This window comes from Cryptomeria japonica, chromosome 5 (assembly GCF_030272615.1).
Source record: "Cryptomeria japonica chromosome 5, Sugi_1.0, whole genome shotgun sequence".
In the NCBI taxonomy this organism is placed as follows: domain Eukaryota; kingdom Viridiplantae; phylum Streptophyta; class Pinopsida; order Cupressales; family Cupressaceae; genus Cryptomeria; species Cryptomeria japonica.
Window position 1 is genome coordinate 217,982,600 of NC_081409.1, and position 22,609 is coordinate 218,005,208.

Consider the following 22,609-nt stretch of genomic DNA (forward strand, 5'->3'; position numbering starts at 1 on the left):
TCACCTCAATCAAATGAACCTTTCCTTTACCCATGCAATGGTGTCCTGGTTCCCAAGGTTCCTTGCAGGAAAAACATAACTTTTTCCTCCTCAATTCATTCCTCGTTTTCTGATTCATCCAAGGGGTTTTCGCTGAAGTCCCTTCTTTGTTCTGGGACGTATTGGCCTTCTGTGCAGGCCGTGAATCTCTAAATGGTTTCTTATCTGCCTGATAAGAAGTGGGAACAGTATCTAGTCTCAATGTCACCTCAATAGCCTCCTTAAGAGTTGCTAGTTGGAAAGCACGCACTAGTCCCTTTAGCCTATCCTGCAAGCCCTCAATGAACAACATCACACTACGTCTCTGGGGCATATCCGGTACCATCACTGCAATACGTTGGAACTCATTAATATAGGCTTCTGCATGACCGGTTTGTCTAAGGTGAGCCAACTCCCTGTAATAAAGTTCTGTATCCTTACGGTCAAACCGTGCAATGAGACGCTCAGTGAACTCAGTATAGGAGTGAACTAAGGTGTGATCCTGGGTGACCAATCCATGGTGCCACCAATCATAGGCAATCCCCTCTAAATGCAATACAACAAACTGAATAGCCTCACGCTCAGGCATGGGCCTCGATGAAAGATATATGTCCAGCTTGTGGACCCACGCTCGTGCGCTAGTGTCTCCTGTGCCATTATATGGGGCCAATGTAATCTTCCTAGTAGCTCTATTCAAATCATAATTCTGCTGCTGCTGGTGTGGTCTATTACCATGATCTCCCCTGAACCTAGTTGTATCTCTACGCTGTGCACAATACTGGGGAAGAGGGAAAACGTCCCTAACCTCAGGGGGTAGAGCTCTCCACTCAGCTGTGGCTGCTAAAACTGACTCCTGGAACCCAACCTCTGGTGGTTCCACTTGTGCTAGTTGTTCACCTGGTATGAACTGAGGAAGCAATGGCCTATTCGTAGTAGGTGTACGATGGCGGTGCCTCCTGCTGGAATGATGGGAGCTCCCAACTGAAGATTGGGACTGATGGCTGCGGTGACTACCAGCCACTGAAGGTGACCTACCACGCCTACCTCTGTGTCCATCCATATCCAAACGATCCAAGGTATCTTGTAACCTATCTAATGCCTGGGCGATCTTGGGTTGAGTAGTGATAAGATTCCTCATCATCTCTCCCTCTTCCTCATCCTGATTTCTTCTGCCACCCACCTGTTCCTCAGCCATGACTGGATCCTGTTCTATCCCAAACTCACGCTCGTACTGAGCTCTTCTGCGTGTGTAATACCTATTTATATCCGCTCTACCCGAATGCATAGAAATAAAATCTGATTAACCCCACAGGCTGGCAGAATACATAGCTCTGATACCACTGAAAGATCCCTGATAGATCTTTGCTGTTAACCTGCTGTAATTTTTTATTTTTAATTTTGTTTTCCTGTTTATTTAAGTTTTTCTTACAGAACTAGACAGAAGTGCAGAAAGGGTTGTTTGTTTTTGTGTTTTTGATTGTTTTATAGCATAGGAAGGAATAGATAACAGCAAATATGAAGCAATACTGAAATAAATGAGGTATACAGCAAAAGTCAGAATTATTGCAAATCGTACCAGGCAGATTTGTCTGAATTACAAAGCCAAACAATGAATCCAATGTATTTCCCAAGCTCTCATACAAATTCGAAGTCAAACTGGAAGATGAAGAATGTTCTCCAACCCCACATACACTGGAAGTGAATACAAGCAATACCCTATACACCACGTGGTGTATTTGCTGCAAATGGCATTCCTCCAACTGCAATGAACCACGTCTCCACTGGAAAGATGGTAGGCTACGCTGAAACCCTACTGAGAATTGATGCCTCAGTCCTTAATCACCACGCACAATGCCTTATAAGTCCGGTGCCAAAGATTGCTGAGGGCTACGTCCCAGCCAATCCTAATCCTGGGGTTTGCGTCCCAGTCTAGAAATCGCTCTCCAGAGCAAATTCATACAAGTTGTCAAATATGCAAAAGATAATCATAGAATGAAGCTCCTATCCCCTTATAACCCCTCTCAATTGCAAATCGAACCCTAATTGTCTCCAAGTGGCGTGGTCTAGTGGAAATGTTATAATTTCTTATTTTAAAGTGGTCATGTTACTAGAAAATGACCTTTTTCCCCATAGACAGAAATCCGCTCACTGAATTGCCCTGAGACCAAAGAGAAAGATTTAAAGAATTTCAAGATCTTTCCAACGAGCTATCACACAATAGGATGCGCATCTAGATGAGGTCAAAAATCCCCTTATTACTCCAAAATGGCTAACAACTTAGCCTTATTTAATTATTAAACGCTAACTTAGGAAATATTAAAAATATAACCCAAATAGCCACAAAATGCCCAACTGACATTACAAACCCTAAAATCATCCTGTCACCTGTCTGTGACTGAAGTCGAAAATCAAGGATTCACTGGTAGTCTCATCCCTAAAATCTAGGGATGCTCCTAAAATTTAGGAAACAAGCCCAATCTCTCTGAAACTGAACCCAAAGAGGCATCTCATGGAGACCCAACCTTGGGCATGATCAAACCTCCTAAAAAGTAGGAACTGCCTCCTAAAAACAAGGAATGTCTCCCAACTGATCAATAACTGCTAGAACACCAAGTCTCCAACACTGAATAACCAAACCGGGTCTCTGTCCAACCCTGTCAGCCTACAAGACCCCATAATAAGCTGACTCACATGTCTCTGCTAGACTGAGCTAGAGTGGGGACATGACAAACAAACTCACCAAGAACACTGAGAGAACACGGAAAATAGCTAGGTATTGTCTTGCAAGTACGAAACTGCACTTAGCTAGGAAGGCTCACTTCAAAGCTTAGATTTCTATTGCCAAACTGGCAGCATAACAATGCAATTTTCAAGATGTCCAAATGGGAGGCCAAGCACCTGTATTTATAGTTTTTTCCCTCTAAAATTCAAATGTAAATGCTCCCAAATTCACCTCTCCAATTTGCATTTCATTTCACTATCACATGGCATCCAAATGATATTTCATTTCATTTCCCAAGGTGGGCGCCCAAGTTGCATTTTAACCAATAATTAAGCAAGTTCGAACTTGCCTTAAGTCTTCAACAATAACTTAATGCATTCTTCAAATTTCAACGCCTAACTTAGGAAAATATAACATTGATATTAGATATAAATATGTTTTTTCCTAAGTCGCCCAATTTATCATTAATTAGTAATAAAATAATTAAATATTAAACCTTAGGATAAGGAAATAATATTTAATTAAATCACTTATGACTCCAATACTGATTATCAACAAAATCTAAGATGAAGTTGAGCAATGAAGACCACTGAACCGCTATAGGAATAGGACCCTATCCAAACAGCTAAAAATAGAATTGCTCAACATTGCCACTTACTAAAAATAGTAAGTCATGGAATACTCCTCCGAAAAACATGATCTTCGCACCCGGAGAAAGAGCTTGGAAAGCTCAGTAAGACGACATCATCCAAATAGCCAAACCCTAACTAAAAATAGTAAGTTCTCACTTCACCAAATAATCAAATGCATGTTATGCCACCTTGGAGCTCATGAAAAACCCAGAAGGAAACCCTAGACAAAACTGAAGAAGTCCCTCTTGGTAAACCCTAAAAAGCTTGAGCAAAACTCCACAAAAGTTGGAAACCCTAATTCTCCTTTCCAAATAGCCTATGAGTCTCCAGAATAGGCCAATGGACCGTTGAACTAATCACTACGGAGAAGGGGACATTACATGTCTAGTAAATCAATCAAAGTCTTCTATGTGGTAAATAGATTTTGGAGCATCTCAACATTTCACTCAAAAAAGATTGGTTCACAGAGTATATGGATTGCTCAAATTCAATGATTCGGTGGTGACGAGGAGTGCACAATTGTTAGGTAAGTGTTATGTTGCAAACATACACACTCCATTGCAGATGGCGAACCCCCATTGTTTGCTTTCAGCTTGGTGTTTTAGCTTAGATGTCTTGGCTTGGCTATTTATGAGAGGGGTATGTTTTATTAGTCCAAGATTGGGAGTGAAGGTGAAGTTGCAAATATTTCTAAATGTGATCAAAAGTTGCAAGATGTTGTCATCAAGCAAGAAAAGTTGCTAAGTTGTCAAGATGCATAGGATTTCTTCTTAGGAATGCAAGAGGTGGTAAGTTTGCTTGTAATTCCATTTGGAATTGCAAGCATAATACCTTAAGGTCATGAACTTCAAGTCTGTATTTGTACATACCCAAGGGGGATAGGTTGTGCATATAGGGTGTAAAATTCCACTCAAGAGGAGAAAATGAGGATAAAATTGTCTAAGTATCAACCCCCTCATAACATGTACAAACTTTCTCATTGGAACCCTCCAAATCCAACCTAGGTGGTGGCTTATAAATGACAAATGTTAAATTCAACCTCATGTTCCAAATCAAAAACTGGTAAGTGTTACCTTAGAGTGGTCTCAACATGCATTTGTGCAAGACTACACTCTATGTATGCTCAACTTATTTTATGCATGACTACTTACCATATGCGCTCCTACTTAATTTGTGAATTCAGCCCCTTGAATCGCGCCCTAGCTTTTGTGCAAGACTACACCTTAGATGCACTCAACCTTGTGCAAACACATGGTTCATATGTGCCCTTACTTGTGCAAGAGCACTCTCTAAACCTTCTCACATCAACTTGTGTAAACAGTGAACACCTACCTTATGTGCTCAGCCTGCAAGTTGTGTAAGGGCATCATCAAAATGCGCTCAAGGATAGGGATTGTGCAAACATACCCCTCATATGCACTCAACTTTTTGTTCATGCAAGCTTCCTAAATGTGCCCATCTCTTTCTTTGTGCAAATCAACTTCTAAAATTCACCAAGGACTATTGTGTATGTACGCACATGAAGCGCGCTCATATTAGTGCAAGCATCTACTTCGAATGCACCCAAGTTTGTGCATACAAGTATTTCAATTCTGCCCCTACAATGCAAGTATAGGTCTGAAATCTGCTCCTCATTTGTGCAGACTATGTCATAACCCCTCCTTGGACATTGGGTTAAATAAATACGATAATTAAAACATTTATTAATTAAATTGGAAAATCGTCTCATTTATGAGACTTCACGATTTTCCTCTAATATATAATTATTAATGTTTATTATTATTAGTTATTATTATTATTTATATAATAACTATCAACGATCATGCACATGAAAAAGCCAAACAGCCACAATGGAAAGGATACGATTATGTTAATAAGGAGGTGCATTCAAATGTGAAAGGGTGCGATCTTGTATGAAGACACTAAAAAGAATTACGATTTGTTTTAATTCAGTGACTTGTCAAAATAAAGGAAATGTTTGATTTATTAATAAACAGTGGTTAATAAGAAGTGAGATATGAGAATTATTTAATAAACCAAAGATCGACTCAACATATGCTCGATTGATATTTTTCTTATGCAGCACTTTAAATAGAAGTGAATAACAAAGATAAATGAAAGACAAGCGACCAAGAGATTATAAAGGTGTGATTCTATGGCAGCGCGTAGTGTCATCTTGGAAAGGTGCGATTTGAAGATTAATTAAAAGATACAAATACAGACATAATAAAGTTTTGTTTTGACTTTGTAAAATAATATATTATATCTAAAAATTTGATTACCTAATCAACGGTAACGTGTCATGAAGAAATGTAATTAGTTTCAAAGAGATGTAACCTCTCATGAATGGTTACGTGAAAGATATATGAGGGGTGAGTGAATAATTCTGAGAATAGAATGCAGAAAATAAAGAAGTTCTCATATGTGTGAAGCATGGAATTATACAGTGTGAAAAATATATGGAGGTAGTGGTAATTGTGAGAAAGTAGAGTGCAATAAGCATGACACTCATATGAGATATTTAGTGGCAGACCAGATTTGACGCATGTCAGATCTGTCTGTTTTTACAGCCACCTTTATACTAACAATTTATGTTTTAGGCAGTGGTGGTATTAGTGATTTATAGTAATATCAATATAGCGTGTAATAAGTATGACACTCATATTAGATATTTAGTGGCAGACCAGATCTGACGCATGTCAGATCTGTCTGTTTTACAGCCACCTTTGGTGTCAGATCTGTCTGTTTTACAGCCACCTTTATACTAACAATTTATGTTTTAGGCAGTGGTGGTATTAGTGATTTATACAAAAAGGTAATTAGTAAATGTATTAATAATTGGTAATTAATAAATATATAAATGATTTATAATACAATATAATGTATTTATTTGTTTATATATATGATGTAATAATACTATATGAATGATGTAATATCAATAAATATGCATATAGATATAAATAAACATATACATATATTTGTAATATAATGCCGTAATCAGACATAAAAATATTAGATTGTAAATAAGAAAGAACTCATAAGATAATAAATAGTACGAAGAATATTGTTTGGATATAATCCTTTCTACGACTGTCAATATTCACAGGGTTGGGAATTGAGATGTTCCAAAGAGGGGCGGTCTAAATCCAATTAATAGCATGGATCCCAAGACAAAGTAGGGATCAACAACCCATAAACCTTGAGGGCATGGTCCCGAGATAGGTAAGGGCTTGGATCTGTAAATTTATTATGGATGTATGATAGATTAACAATTTATCTATTATTAGTTAATTGATCGAGCTGTGGAATATCATTGATTCGATGCACGTTAAGGTGGAATTGTCTCCAAATATATTTAGTTAAGTTATAAATATATTGGAAATCAATTAATTATGGTTAAAACTATCTTGAACCTAGTTGGGGACATTACAGACTAACACCCCAATCCTTGTAATGGCCCCTTACTAGGTGGCCGGTAGTTGAGTAGGGATTGGCCTATCATCAGGTTCTCGTAGACCAGTGGAGTGGAGAGGGGACCCATATTAAGGCTTGTGGAGTTGTATAGGGGCTTTATAAGCCATTTTGGATGTTCAGAGGCAGTTCCTATTTTTCAGGAGGGATCCCTGCTTTTAAGGAATGATTGAGAGTTGGTCTCGAGGTGTGAATAGACCATTCTAGATGATTTGAGACCATCTCCTTGTTGGCATATGTGCAGAATGTGATGACATGATGAAATTGTATGTTGTCATTGATGTCAATATGTTGTAGTATGAACCGGTATATTGTAGTAAGCAAACTGGCAAGAGAGCAGGTATGATGATGTGAACCAGTACATGTGAAAAAGTGAAGCGATATGTTTGTTCAAGTGAACCAGCATGTTGGAATGTGAACCGGTATATGGAAAGTTTTGTATCGGGGTTTCATTTGGTATGACTACCGGTTGGTAGTCTTAGTTTCAGGGTTTACGGTTGATGCATTTCAAGTCTGTGTGATTCGACCGACGACATCCTGTGATGGGTTAACATTGGAATGAAGATCAGATCGTGTTACCACGTCAGCCTTGTGTGCATGAAGGATTCCCTTGAGGATCTTGCATGAAGAAGATTGATCCTATTTACCTCGGGAATGTGCAAAGTCTCAGTAAATGGTGGAGAGTGTGTGATGGGTTATCAGCTTCCAGAAGTGACAAAGAATGAACGATTGAGAACGTCTTGAGATTTGTTCAAGATAGTTTTACATTATGCAATGTGATTGAACGGTCAGGATTGGACCGACTGTATTGATAACTTAAATGTTTAGTGTTTAGGGTTTATGCCACCGACCTATCTGTTGTCTATAAGGTTGATGATGGTTTTCACTTGAAGTTGTTGGCAAATGTTGTGTGCGTATCCGAGTGTAGAGATACTTGATTCTTGCCAGACCAGAGAAGTGTGTTGATACCTGCAGAGTGAGATTGCAGAAGAAAAGGAACTAAAGTGGATCTGCATTGGCATTGAGTGCTATTACTAGATCATTGTATTACCTGTTGACTTCTAACCATTTCAGCAGTTGGAAACTCCCTTAACTAGGCAGCTTTAAGAGGCTTTCTGAAAATCCTTTAACAGGGTGACTCAAATTCATTGAGTTCTTCAAATCCTCTTGCAAGGTAACCTTTAACAGGGTTCTAACCTTTAACCGGGTATTTAGCCATCCCTTAACTGGGTGATCCCTAGCAAGATTGGTTTCTAGCAGAACCTATTGTAAAAGACTTTAACCGAACTAGGCTCCTAACAGAGCGGACTTCATAAGAGTTCAAATAACAGCTTGTGGGTATTCATCCCCACCGTGGTTTTTCCCAGTTGGGTTTCCACGTGAAAAATCAATGTTTCATGTGTGATGCTTTTCGTGTGATGGTTTAGTGTTTTATGTTAAGCGGTAATGCAAGTTGATTCAATGATCATAAGTATTTCTGATGTATTACTTGCTTAAGCTTTTGGGTGAATTTGTGATAAGGTATTAGGCCTTGAGTTGATCTAGGTGTTACTTGTTTATTACAATCTCACTGTGTTTTACAGGTAGTGCCCTGACTTAGATCGGTGATGCTTTTTACTGGTTAGTGCAGTCTCTACTGTTTGAGTTGTGGAGAAAGTTTTTGTCTGTACTGATTCACCCCCCCCTCTCAGTACCTGTTGGATAGTTACTGTTCATCATTATTCATCACTCCTATTTTTTGGGAAGGGGTCCTTTATTTTAGAGAGGTCTACCAGCTAAACTAGTTGACCACCCGAAGTACTTTGGAGCAGAGCAGGAGCCCCTATGAGCATTTACAATTGATTGGAGACAGTCTCCTACCTTTTAGGAGAATCCCTATTTTCTAGGACATTTCCAGTTGACCTGCTATATTTGGATATCATCCCTGGACTGGTGTCAACACTTAGATTTTAGTTTGGAGTCTAGCTGATGATTTTTGGAATAAAATGGAACATTTAAATCATGAGTTTAATGTCTTAAATAAACTAATGAAATAAATAAATAATTTACTTTATATTATTTTAATAAAGGAACTAGCATGGGGCCCCCCTTGAGTCATGACACCTAGGATACTTGAGTTAAGTTGTTTTTAAAAACAACTTAATTTTATTAATAAAAGGAGTCTAAGGGGGTCGTACACCTTGAGGGAGACATAAGGGAATGAAATAAACTTAATAAAAATAAATCAAGGCAACCCTAAAATTGAATTAGGGTTTGAGAGAGCATAAAGCAACTTTGGAGGCTCATTTTGTTCTTTCATTCAATTCATTTTTACATCAGGATTTTGGGAAGTTGGAGTTGGAGCAGGTTTCAGCAGCAAATCAGATTCTTTGAGGATGAAAACACTTGAAGAAATTGTGAATTGGAAGGAAACCCAATTCACTGTTGGAGAAAATCTACACAGGGTCTTCATCTAGGCATCATTAGACTTCATTATAGGCTGATTACAGCAGTGAGATATTAGAATATAATTGCAAATTAGGGATTTTTATCAATATATATCAGCATTCCAATGCAACCTCCAGCTGGCCGTACCATTTGGGTGTCATTTCTAGTCAAACCTTAGCTGGAAATTAGGTTTGCAGGCCTGTAAGGAGAAAATCGGACTTCGTATCAGACCCTTATTATATCTTCTTTTGGCTTCAGCAATAAAATATTCAATAATTTGGGTGTAGGCTTCTAGGTATGCAAAACTTGTGTATTTGGTGAATCAAATTCATTAATTCTGAAAATTACAATGCTGAACTAATAAATCAAGATATTGGAAATTTATCAGTCCTTTGTTTCTTTATTATTTGAGTTGGGAATTATTATTATTTGCATACAAATCAAGATCCAACCTTGCTCAATCATTTGGCATTAAAAACAAAACATAAACTTTGCAAGAAACCTTAAAATCTCCTTCAATCAGCACAAAATAAATTTACCCTATTCACTGGTCAAAGATAATTTGAAAACAAAAATCAGAAATTTAGTACAGCAGATTGGGAAGGTATCTTCCAATGGTATCAGAGTTGTGATCCTGCTTGCCCGAGGGTTCTCTGATTACTTCTATGCATCCAAGAAGGACTAGGGCCTACAAATACTATACTTGTAGAAGAGCACAGGGACACTTGGATTTTGATATGGATGATATAATTGACGGTAATAGGAGTCCTCAGTATGAGAAGAGACAAAATTGTCTTGATCCTGATGAGTTACTAAGAACTCTAGCTAATTCGTAGTCGAGGATTGTACAGGCATTAGATAGACTTCAGGATACTTTGGATAGAATGGACTTGAATCGACCCTACGACAGGCGTGGCAGACATGATAGGCGTGTTGGGCATGATAGGATTGACAGTTCTGTTTCAGTAGCAGGTAGTCGTGGGAGTAGTAGAGCCCCTTCATCCATTGACACTTCTCTTGGTTCTCCTAGGCATGATGGGACTAATATACGGACAACAAACAAACTTGTGCAGCCTATTTTTCCTCCGAGAGATGAACCACCATCAGTAGACCCATAGGAGGACATTGAGTTCCAGGATACAGTTATGGCAGCTAGTGATGAGTAGGCACACCTACCACACCATGTTATGGATGCCTTTCCCTTACATTAGTATTGTATGCAGCACAAAGACAGTATGAGGAGCCATAATGATAGGTGGCCTAGACAGTAGCAGAACAATGGTCTCAAACGAGCTACCAATAAGCTCACTTTATCTTCCTTCAATGGTAGTGGGAAGATCAGTGCACAAGCGTGGGTGTACAAACTTGATATTTACCTTTCACTTAAGTTGATGCCTGAGGACGAGGATTCTACACTTAGAGGGCATGGCTTATGATTGGTGGCATCATGGTTTGGTGATCCAAAAGCATGGACTTATTCATTCTTACACTGAGCTTACTAAGTGGTTGATTGCCAGATTTGACCGTAACGATGTTGAGCTGTATTACATAGATCTTGAAAGATCCCTGATGGATCTCTTTTACCAATCTGCTGTAATTTTTATTTATTTAAATTGATTTTTCCTGCTTATTAATATTTTCTTTCAGAAATAGACAGAAGTTGCAGAAGGGTTGAATTCTTTTTGTATTTTGATGATTTTTCAACAAGTAAATAATGAAGTACAAGTACATGAACAAAGTACTGAAAATGAAGTTCATATACAGCCAAAACAAATTCGATTCAAGGCAGATTTCTGAATATAAAATCAAATATTTGACCAGATGAAGATTTCCAATAGTTTCAGGAAGATTACAATCAGGAATAATTCCAACCTGGATGCTGAAAGAGTAACATAACTAGGAATGAAGTTGTGGCAAGATTCCAGCCCTCCAAGTGCTGCACGTGGGAAGGAAAGTGGCTGCCAGGTACAGCCGTACAGCTGCCAAGTACACCCAACTGGTTAGAAACCCCAAACCCCACGCTGAACTCTGTCAGAATTGCTGAACCTCCAGAAAGAATGCCGTACAATCTCCAAGATGCTAATAGCTGCAAACAAATCCAAACCACTGTATTGGGGGCTACGTCCCAAACAGGCAAGGCATTGGGGTTGGCGTCCCAGATGCTGAAAAGCTCTTCCAGAGCCAAATCTCAAATCCAAGATGTAAAATGTGTAAAAGATAATCATAGAATGAAGCTCCTATCCCCTTATAACCCCTCTCAATTGCAAATCGAACCCTAATTGTCTCCAAGTGGCGTGGTCTAGTGGAAATGTTATAATTTCTTATTTTAAAGTGGTCATGTTACTAGAAAATGACCTTTTTCCCCATAGACAGAAATCCGCTCACTGAATTGCCCTGAGACCAAAGAGAAAGATTTAAAGAATTTCAAGATCTTTCCAACGAGCTATCACACAATAGGATGCGCATCCAGATGAGACCAAAAATCCCCTTATTACTCCAAAATGGCTAACAACTTAGCCTTATTTAATTATTAAACGCTAACTTAGGAAATATTAAAAATATAACCCAAATAGCCACAAAATGCCCAACTGACATTACAAACCCTAAAATCATCCTGTCACCTGTCTGTGACTCAAGTCGGAAATCAAGGATTCACTGGTAGTCTCATCCCTAAAATCTAGGGATGTTCCTAAAATTTAGGAAACAAGCCCAATCTCTTTGAAACTGAAACCATCTAAAAGGTCATGAATAACCTCACGACTGGCAACTGTCACGACCTCCTAAAATTTAGGGATACCCCCTAAAATCTAGGAACTGCTCCAAACTGGCTCCAAACTGCCTGTAAAGCCAAAATCCAATCACTATATGCACTGAATGAGTCCCAATCAACCTCTGCTAGCCTACGAGACTCCAATGATAGGCCAACTCCTCCGTCTCCGATGTCCACTCTAGAAAGGGGACATGACAGATCTTGCACTGCTATGACAGACTAGACATGTCGAAACTTATATTAACATGTTGAAACTTATATTAATGAGTTTCAACATATTGTTGTTATGGTCTCGGAGATGCTTGATAGATGTGTGGTGACATTGTTTATTGAGGGTTTACATGACAGGTTACGGGGATTGGTCAAGGCTTTTAAGCCTAGACCCTACATTAAGCTATTCAGACTACCTTGGACCTTGAAAATACACCACCACCCACTTCTCATCAGCAAAATAAGAAGTCTTCAGATGGGCCCAAGCGTTTCAGAGGTCTTCCACACAAAACTAGAATGCACCACCTCCTCCCAAAATGAATCAGGAGACACTAAAGAGTTGAGGAGGAAGAAGCTATGCTTCTTGTGTAAGGAGCCTTAGGAAAGGCAAGGCACATTTCATTGAGGTTCATTCAGATGTGGATGATGAGCATATTTAGGAGACTAATTTTGAGGGCAACAATGATGAGGGTGCTAATACACATGATGTTGCATATGGCACTATTGCTACTTTTTTTGGTGTTCCTAGGTATTATCCTTTTGTGTTGGAAGGAATTGTCAAGGAACAACAACTGTTATGCATGGTTGATAGTGGTGCTACTCATAATTTCATGAATGAAGGTTTTGTAGCCAATAAAGGGGTGGAGGTAAAGGAGTTTGATGGATTCCATGTCATGCTAGCAGATGGTTCCAAAAAGAGTTGCACAAGAAGGTTACCACAATTATCTATTGCATTAGATAATTATTATTTCACAGATGATTACTATGTTGTTGGTATTGGAGGAGGGACAGGTGTGGTACTTGGTGTGCAATAGTTGAAGTCTCTTGGGAGATATGTCCAAGATTTCAACAAGATGGAGTTGGAGTTTAATTACATGGGTAAAGATATTGTGCTTAAGGACTAATGAATGAAACAAAGAACGGGGCAGCTAAGAGTATGTTTTCTTGCCTTGACATTGAGGCTTTTAAAAGCATGGATAAAAATGCAGAAATCAGTTCTAATTTTCTGATGTTTAACAGCAGTCGTAAGTCCTCAATTTCTCATGACATTGCAGCCTTTACTCTTAGGGAAATGAGTGATATAGACTCTATTGTGATTGGTACACCAAATGCAAGCATTGGGCATGGTAAATTTTATGATGCATCTCATTATAGGACTGATTTTAGACATTTTGGAGCAGCTGATATAGAGCAATCTCCAAAGTTGAACGATGGTTGTCTTGAAAGGGCAAAGCAAGCCAAGTTATTGGCCCATCAAGCATCTTAAAATGTTCCTGACATTCACCACTCCATAGATGATGATAAGAAAAGGTTGTCCAATTCAGAAAATTCAGTTGTTGTTGATGATTTTCATAATTATGATGGAGATTCTTTCGATGACACTCATAGTGGATCAGCCACTCAAGAGTTGTCTATAATGGACATTGAAGATATCCATAACTCATCTTTGGTTATGTCACCAATTTGTGATGATATGGCAACGATCTACTTGTTGATTGGTGATTTATTCTTCATAGATTCTGCATGGGATAGTGGCTGTCTAATGAATTTGTTGCATGCTAAAATCTTGCTGCACTACTGTTAACAGCCACTGTCCTACTATAGATTGCAAGAAGAATGGATTCATTCTTGAGATGATGATAACTCAGGCCATTCTGTCGATGCCTAAAAACCTAGCAATGCTGTTATAAATTAGATAATCGCTATCAATGACTAAAATCCATTTGAACATAAACGCCACTGATATTTCCAGCACCTCTTGAATTACCATAAAAAGCAGTGTTACAAGACTCACAGAGTCCAGAGGTGGGTCGCCCTTGCCGAGGCCCATGGCCTCTGGACTTGGACTCAGCCGAGTTTGGCTGAGTTTTGGCAGACTCGCCGAGTTTGTCAAACTCGGAAGACTCGCCGAGTCTCGTGGGTCAGACTCTACCGCGCAGGCAGAAAATAATAAGTTAAAATAAAAAAAAATGACATGGCAGAGGAGGCGGCTAGAGCACGAGGAGACCCATTGGAGGACCTCGAGGATAATGTGGATGAGGATATGGATGTCACTAAGTGTGAGCCTGAGCCTCAAACACAGGCAGAGATCATGGCTACAGAACGTTCCAGGACCTATCTTAGGTGGACACGTAGGACAGTTGAGGGGTCTACTGATATTGTCTCCTCTGAGCCTTAGACTTCTAGGCTCTATCTTTTATGTTGAACTTGATATATGTTTTGAACTTTTGATGACATGGATTTTATATTCCATGAATTTTGTAGACATTTGACACTATCTATATTTCTAATGTGTTATTTAGTTTAGCTTATTTCCTTCAGCGCAAGCCTAAAATTTGCATTTATACTTATGTGATGAATGTAAACTTGTGTATTTGCTTCTATTTGATGAGATTATTGTCTTTAATGTTTATTTATAATAAAAGCATGACAGAAGTTTAAAAATTTTTAAAATCTTTGAATTTCTTGGGTTTTTTCAATTTGCCGAGTTTCAGTCGAGTCTGGCCGTTGAGTCCGAGTCTGAGTGAAAAATCAGTGTAAGATACCCCTTAATTTTCTTATTTTTAACACAACAAGATTCACCCGTTAAGGTTAGAATAATCAAACTTGCGTGGAAAGGAAATGTTGAAACTAACCCTTTCACTTTTTGATCACTGAGAACCTAGTATGGGAGGGTGAGAGCATACGGTGTCAAGGGGATCATTAGCTCAAATAACTGCTGGAAATGAAATCTCAAATACATTACTGGGCGGCAAGCCATCTCCCTCTGCTTATCCAGTGGGTGTAAGAACTTCTACAGTAGTATGGCAGTGCAAACACCCAATTAGAAGATTACAAGATTGAAAGAACAACAATCACTCGACCGCTTATGCAGTAGGAGGACTAGAAATGAAATAGCAATCAACTCAACCACTTATTTAGTAGGAGGACAGTGTTACAATAGATAAGAAGGCGGCAAGCCAGCCTCTTCTACTTATGTAGTGGGACAAAAAGCAACAATCCAAGCATATAGTTGTTAGTACTGCTAATCAGCTTTACAATGCCAACATGGATTACAAAATTACTAGAATCACTGTCCAAACTAGGTAGCAAGGCCAAACTCTTCCACTTATGTAGTGGGACTAAGAGAGTTCCAATAAATTGTTGTTAGTACTACTAACCAACATTACAATATGATTCATCATGGATATTCAAATGCCAAAACCCAAACTAACAGCTAAAACTTATTACCAAAACTCTTCACACCACACCAATAGACTCACACCTAAAAACCAGCTTCAACCCCAAAAAACTAAATCTGATATGAACAAACAACAGGCTGGAAATATAGACCAACAACAATAAAATCCTCACAAACACTTCTTAATCACTCCCCACACATTCAAATTATCTGAAAACACACTCCAAAGGCCCTAGGCTTAAAACAAGTAAGGCTACATTGAGAAAATGGCACCAACAAATCAGAATTAGCATAACACACAACCCCTGTCACCTCCTAGCAAAGATGTCTAAAATTGAAAAGTTTGATTTGCTATATAAAATACAAATCAACACCAAACACGACGAAACTTAGCAAAAAGAATCGCCTAACCAAGAGGAAAAAATAGGAAAAATACCCAAAAATTGCAACTAAACTCTAAGAGACTTATGAATGATTTTCACGATCAGCTCCATACCAAACAACAAACTCCAGCACTGGAAACAACACTCCAAAAATCAAAGCATCAAATAACTTCATCTTCCTTAAGCTTAATCTTCTCCTCTGAGTGAGAAACAGTCACAATATTCAGCTAGGGGCTATCTTTTGTTGAGACATGAACCAGCTAGGACTCGAACCTAGGACCTTGCATACGCTGCTGGAGTGCTCTACCACTGAGCTACTGGCCCCTCTTAAACCAGTCCATCGTCAGTTCGAGTGTGGCTTATTCCAACACCAACACCCGCCCTTAAGCCACACCTCTCATGTGCTTGGGGCTCCTAGCCTGGACCTGGCTCTGATACCTTGTTGAGACATGAACCAGCTAGGACTCGAACCTAGGACCTTCCATACGCTGCTGGAGTGCTCTACCACTGAGCTACTCGCCCCTCTTGGACCAGTCCATCGTCAGTCCGAGTGTGGCTTATTCCAACACCAACATCTTTCAAGCTCAAAACTGAAGGAGACTAGGAGGTAATCATCCCTCCAAGCAAAGTCTGAAATGATTTTTGCAACACTTCGTTATCATAAGCAATAGATAGTCTCAAATGAAGGCCAAGGCACTTATTTATAACCTTCTCTCAAAGCGAACCTCCTTTTCCCTCCAATGTGGGACTAAACAATGACATTCAAATTCACTTTAATTTGCATTTCATTTCATCCCTTCACCAAGTCGTCCCATTTGCCTAGACAAGACACTTTATTAAAATGCAAATAACACATTATGTGAGCAAAATGACTTTAATATAACTTAAGCAATCCCTTTAATAAATCGTCCATATTTCCTTAAGTTATAATCCAACTTAAACAACATTTTCCAACAAATCGACCCCCTCAAGGTAGTAAATATACTCCATAAAAAATATCAATAAAGTGTGTTATGGCCTCGAAGGTAATAAAGTGAATTATTTTATAAAATTAACTTCTAAGGCATCCATCATGCCTTATAAATAATTCACTTATAAAATATTTTTCCTCAACCATGAAATCGCTCAACATAAACTCAGACTTGCCAAAACAGCTCCAAAAATGCTGGAAGACCAACTGCTGAAACTGACCTATCAGAAATAGCAATCTAAACTGACCCATTGAAACCTTGCTAAAAATAGCACTTCCTAACAATAGCATACTGCTAAAAATAGTAAATGTGTCCAAATGCATTTTAGCCACATTTTGAGCAGCCGTCACAACTTACTAAAAATGGTAAGTCCGAAAAAGTCTTCGGATTCGTTTGCATGTCACACCATTGCGAGGCTCTCTAACAACCAAGAAAACCCCGCAAAAAAAGTGTTGTCTTCAGCCCCACTTACTAAAAATAGTAAGTTCATAAAAGTCCTCAGATTTAGTTGCATGTCACATCATCACGAAGCTCTCTAAAAACCCAAAAGGAATCCAGAAGCAGAACTATAAAACTCCAACATGCAAGCCACCAAAACTGCCAAAGTATCCTCCTAGAAAATAGGAAACCCTAATTTCTACCTTTGATTGACCAACAAGTCTTGGAATTGGCCAACAGTCCCCAAAACCAACTAGAGCAGAAAAGGGGACTTTACAATCAGCTTGCCAAGTCCAAGGCAAGTCTGAGGCTTGTAACTATGATAAAAAGTGATTTTGAGATGATTTTTTATAAGTTACTATTTCATGAATTTGAAATGCAAAATTTTAATGGCTTTGTATAGGGTTCTACCACTACAAATAGATGCTTTTTATTTTTATTTTAAATCTAATTGGTATTGTATAGAGGCACTTATATATAGAGCATCATACAAATCCAGTTAGCAGTAACCAAATGCACGACATTATATACGCACGTAGGCTTTATAAATAAAACCCTACCCAACCCTCTTTACCAGGCATGGGCTTCACAAGGCGGATTTATTTTGATTTTCATTAGAGTTCAGCTTCTTTTGTTAAGCGCATCCGTATACATGCAAAAGTATTTTCTAATATTTTGATAAAAGCTCGTTTCAAACGCACACTCTTGTGTATTGCAATTTCAAACACAAAATTTCGTTGATTTTTTTCTCAATACAAAGGTGCATTTGTCCTTTAGACACTCCTTCCTATGTTTCGACGCACACTGGACTGTATTGGAGTGGTTTTAGCAAACAAAATACAACATGTTTCTCCTATAATTCACCTGCAAGCCTCAGTAATCCGATTGCATTTGCGAGTTTTGATTAAAAAACTTAATTTGTCATCCTTTCTGGCTCATGTCCCCATCTTCTAAGCATTTTTTAAACCTAAAACCATAAAACCCTAGCTCAGAAACCTTTATGTAACACATATAGTGCATTCCTCTTCAGATTTACTTACATGGCTTGGAAATTTGATTCATGTGCCCTAGGGCAGGCACACGACTGTCTTCTGACTTGCAAGTTCTTTCCAACCTCCAAAATCTATTTCTTACTTTCTTAGCTCTGCAATCGTTTACGGCTATTGCACACAATTTTTTAATTTAAAAAATCTTTAATAGTGAATTTGTACTATTGTTTGTGCAAACTTGTAAGACCATTTTCATGACAAATTTTCCATGTAATAGCATTGGATAGTGATTGAGATGCACATTCTTCCTAGAGTTTTTAACGTTTTCTGGTTTCTCTAGATGAAATTTTGTGTAATGTGACTATGTCTTGTGTCTCGCCCTATTTTTACTGGTCATTTTATTTGTTCGATTGTTTTATTTGCAATAAAAGTTTCAAAGTTGCAGCATTTGAAACCTCAAAAATGGCCATTAGAAACTCTAATTTGCACTTGATGGTGGAAACAAATAATTTTCAAAGCAAAAAGATATGTCAAAAACCCTAGGCATATTCTACAATAGGGTTTCTAGGCAAAAGAAATAAAAAAATAAAAACTCAGAAATGTTTGTCAAAAACCTTAGTGTGTGCTTTAGGGTAGAAATAAATAATTTTCAGAGTCAAAAAAATGTGTCAGAAACCCCAGGCACATAAACGTATGAAGTCAAAATGCATTCAGTTTGTCTAGTGCACCCCTTTCAAGGTGAAACAAAGTTTCCAAACGAAAGCTTGAATAAATAGTGTATGGTGTGCAGCATCTTGGAGAAACATAAGGCTTTTGAAATTATAAACTTGGAAACGAATGCATGAGCATACCCCAGAAAGAAAGAGGAAATAAGTAAGGTTTCAAGTGTTTGTGAGTGCAGTAATCTGGCTTGCGCACTGTAATGGAATGATATGTTTTAGAATTAATACATTCACAGACATAGTATTATGGCATGCGGCACAAAAAGGCTAGCTAGGAATAATAGGCTATGTATAGTAGTACATTTATTGTGATAGCTAACTATGTTTTAGCAGAAAATTGGAATGAATAACAATTGAAAGGGGCGGAGAAATTAAATGTACAGCTATATAGAGGGGTGCTCAGGATACAAAAGCAGAGATTTTATAAATATAGGCTTTAAAGGCTGCAAATAGCAGGCATTGGTGTGATTAAATATTCTCTGCATCAGTCACCATTTGCTATTTAGCAGAACAGAGCAGCAAGGACCATCTCAGCTCAAGATTCATTATATCTATTATCTTTCAACAGGATGGTAGCATTTCAGCATATTTCATTTACTTTTAAAATTTTTGATTGTTTTTAATTTGTGTAAGTTTTTTAAATGATCATCCTCCAACATCACCAAATAAGAAGAAATGCAAGTCACCCAAAACCATGTCTCCACTTCCCTACGTTTTTGTCCCATAAACTTGAAGAAAAGTTGGTTCATACCTATATAATTATAAAAACTATGTTTTTTTAATTAATTTGGCTATTTTCAAGGCTGATTTTAGCTTCCTTAGGTTGCTTTGTTGTCGATTTTCTCTGTGTGAAGGTGTGTGCAGACATTTAGAGGGTTCAAAGATCCATTTTCCAAGATTTTTCCTATCTATGAATGTTGATTTGATAAAATCAAAATTGACGATTCATAAAATTCAAATAAATTATAACATTGTATTGATGGCACATGTTTAATGTAAATTTCTAAGACGAAGAACTTTGAATTCTTGAGCAGAATGTAACAGATTATTGCATTAACTTTACTAACTATTTAGTATGTATGGACCTACAGGCAGGGGAAGATTCATTATATTCACAGGTTGCAAAAGTTGAGCTCAAAAAGGTTTTCTCAACCAAAACGGTAAAACTGCAACATCTATTCAAATCTGCTGCTTTCTTTTTTTTTCTTTAATTAAAATGTTGATTGTTTGAGTGATCAATTACTGCAGGTATTGAAAATCAAGGAGATGAACTTGTCGGCTAATCAAGAGAAATCAGAAATGAAGAAATTAAATTGGACAGTAATAGGTGATAATACCACAGAAGTTGGTAGTGTAAGAGGTGGTCCTGTGGATGATAGGGACATGATTGTAGAGTTGGGCCCAATGGAAATCCGCACTTTTATCTTGCAATTCTAATAACTAGTCAACATATTGCCTGTTTTGAATTACATTTATCTGTGATCTCCATCATCCAAATTACTTAAAAAAGGATGATTATGAAATAAGATCCTTTGGTGAGCAACCAGTGTTCCCTTTAACATTGATCATATCTTGGGGTTAATCTACTTCAATTGGTGAGGCCTCAAATGATCATATATTGGGGTTAATCTACTTCAATTGGTGAGGCCTCAAAGGGATTTCAATGTAATCACCCATACTTTAATAATAATAATAATAATTTATTTTGCTTGTGTATATGTAATATAGCTTTAGATATTTGAAATAATTACGTCGAGAAACATTCAATTGTGAGAAACAATAATGTGCATTTCAAATTCTTGAATCAAAACCAGTGGCTAGTCCCTGTCATAATTGGATAGAAAAGTTTCATAGATTTTTAACTTAATTATAAATGGTCAGACGAAGTTTATTCAATATATGTTGAATATATTTTAGATATTGACCATGGAGGATTTTATGTCTTGTGTACTTAACATGCATGCTAATAAACATTACCGTTATCTTGTAAAAAATATGCACTGTTGGCTAATGATACCTCAATTGTTTTTGAAAATCAAATCACATATAAATTATCTTTTTTACTAGTTATTAAAAAAGGAGGAAGGTAACTCAAAGTAGTTGTTATCAAGTGGTAGGGACACTTGTTTCTCATGCTGGAGACCAAGGTTCGACTTCTCCAAGCAACAACCTAATACCAATAGGCGTGCTGAAATGATACTTCATTCTAGTTAATTGATAGATAGTGGTAGTTACAATAGTGATTAGTGTTCAAACCAAAGGAGCCTGTTATACGCACGTTCAAGTGGAGGAGCTCAATTCAAGCATTCAAGCTAGAGGAGCATGATGGAGGATAATGTTCAAGTTGGAGGAGCATGGGTAGAACTATAAGGAGGAATCCCTTACAAGAGGAGATTGGAGTTGTGACATTCAAGTTGAAGGAGAGCTAGTGGGAGAATCACAAGCTAGAGGAGTATAGATGGGGAGATAAGGAAGAAGAATGGATGCCCCATAGGAGTAGTTGCTCTATAAGAGGATATAAAGAGGTGTGGTGGTTGAGTGAGTGTTGGGGGAGAATCATAAGTCCAATGGTATCCCTATTAGAAGACCATTAGATAGGGATATATCTTTGCATGATTTAAGGAGAAGAGATCTTTGTTACCAATCCATAGCCAATAAAGTTATAATATCAAGAAAGATACCAAAGGCACTAAGCCTAATCAACAACGATAATGGTGTGTGATACCATCCACTAAGGTTCAAATTCTAGATGTGGTTAGATTAGATCTAATCCCCTAGGTGACTTTGATAGGATGGATTCCCTACTTTTGGTCACTTAGCCAAACAAGGCTTCTAGAATAGATGTATGCTTCCATAACATGTTGTGATCTATTTAAAGGGAGAGATGATAAATATGTTATCCATTGAATCTAGAATACAAAAAGAGCAAGATTACTATTGCAAACAATTAAAATCAACTCTTAATTTTAAAATAAAAATTGGTCAAAAGGTATAGCAAATAAATAATAGCTTGCAACAAGAACTAATGAGATGTGAGATTAATGTATTTTCCCTCAAGTTGGATTCACCTAAAAGATGATGTCTTGAAATTGCTTTAACAACCAAAAAAATCATCATACTTGTGTAATTCTAAAAGAATTAAATTTATAGTCACTTCTATCTAACAAGCAATTTTATATCTATCATTAGTTTGTAAATTTTCCTTTATACTATATTCTATCATATCAACTTAATATGCTAATAAAAATAAAGAGGTACTTACCATGTATTTGTGTTTGCAAATATTTTATAGCTGAAGAACACAAATAGCGTGTAAACAAACAACACTTTTAAAACCTACGCAAGTTGTTCCCACTAGGCCCAATAAGTGTAAAGCATTAACAATTTTCCATTGCCATGAGAGATAAGGAAATGGAACAAATCATGTTTACCCAATAAGGAAATTTGAAAGGGAAGACGAGTGGTGCATGGCCTTGGCTCACCAAAAATAAGCACCCAATACTTAATCCAACAAAATTGTGCCTAATCAAGGTCTTAAATCTTAGATAATATTAAATTATAACATTATTTACTACTCCTATGTAATGAAATCAAGGATTTAAATCATTTAGCCTCATTGACTTTCTTCTAAGGTTATTGAATATTAGATACCTGTTGTGCGTTGCACACGCCCCC

At 37.6% G+C, this 22,609-nt stretch overlaps 1 protein-coding gene across 1 annotated transcript in view; it reads left to right on the forward strand.

The window, feature by feature from the left end:
- LOC131064401 (alpha-mannosidase) overlaps positions 1–20,648 on the forward strand; it is a 178,293-nt gene extending 157,645 nt beyond the window's left edge. Inside the window, exons 29-30 of the mRNA XM_057998534.2 lie at positions 20,026–20,094; positions 20,183–20,648. Of these exons, the coding sequence (XP_057854517.2) occupies positions 20,026–20,094; positions 20,183–20,371 (258 nt within the window). The 3' untranslated portion in view covers positions 20,372–20,648. The remainder of the gene's footprint in view (positions 1–20,025; positions 20,095–20,182) is intronic.
- Positions 20,649–22,609: the final 1,961 nt, after the last annotated feature.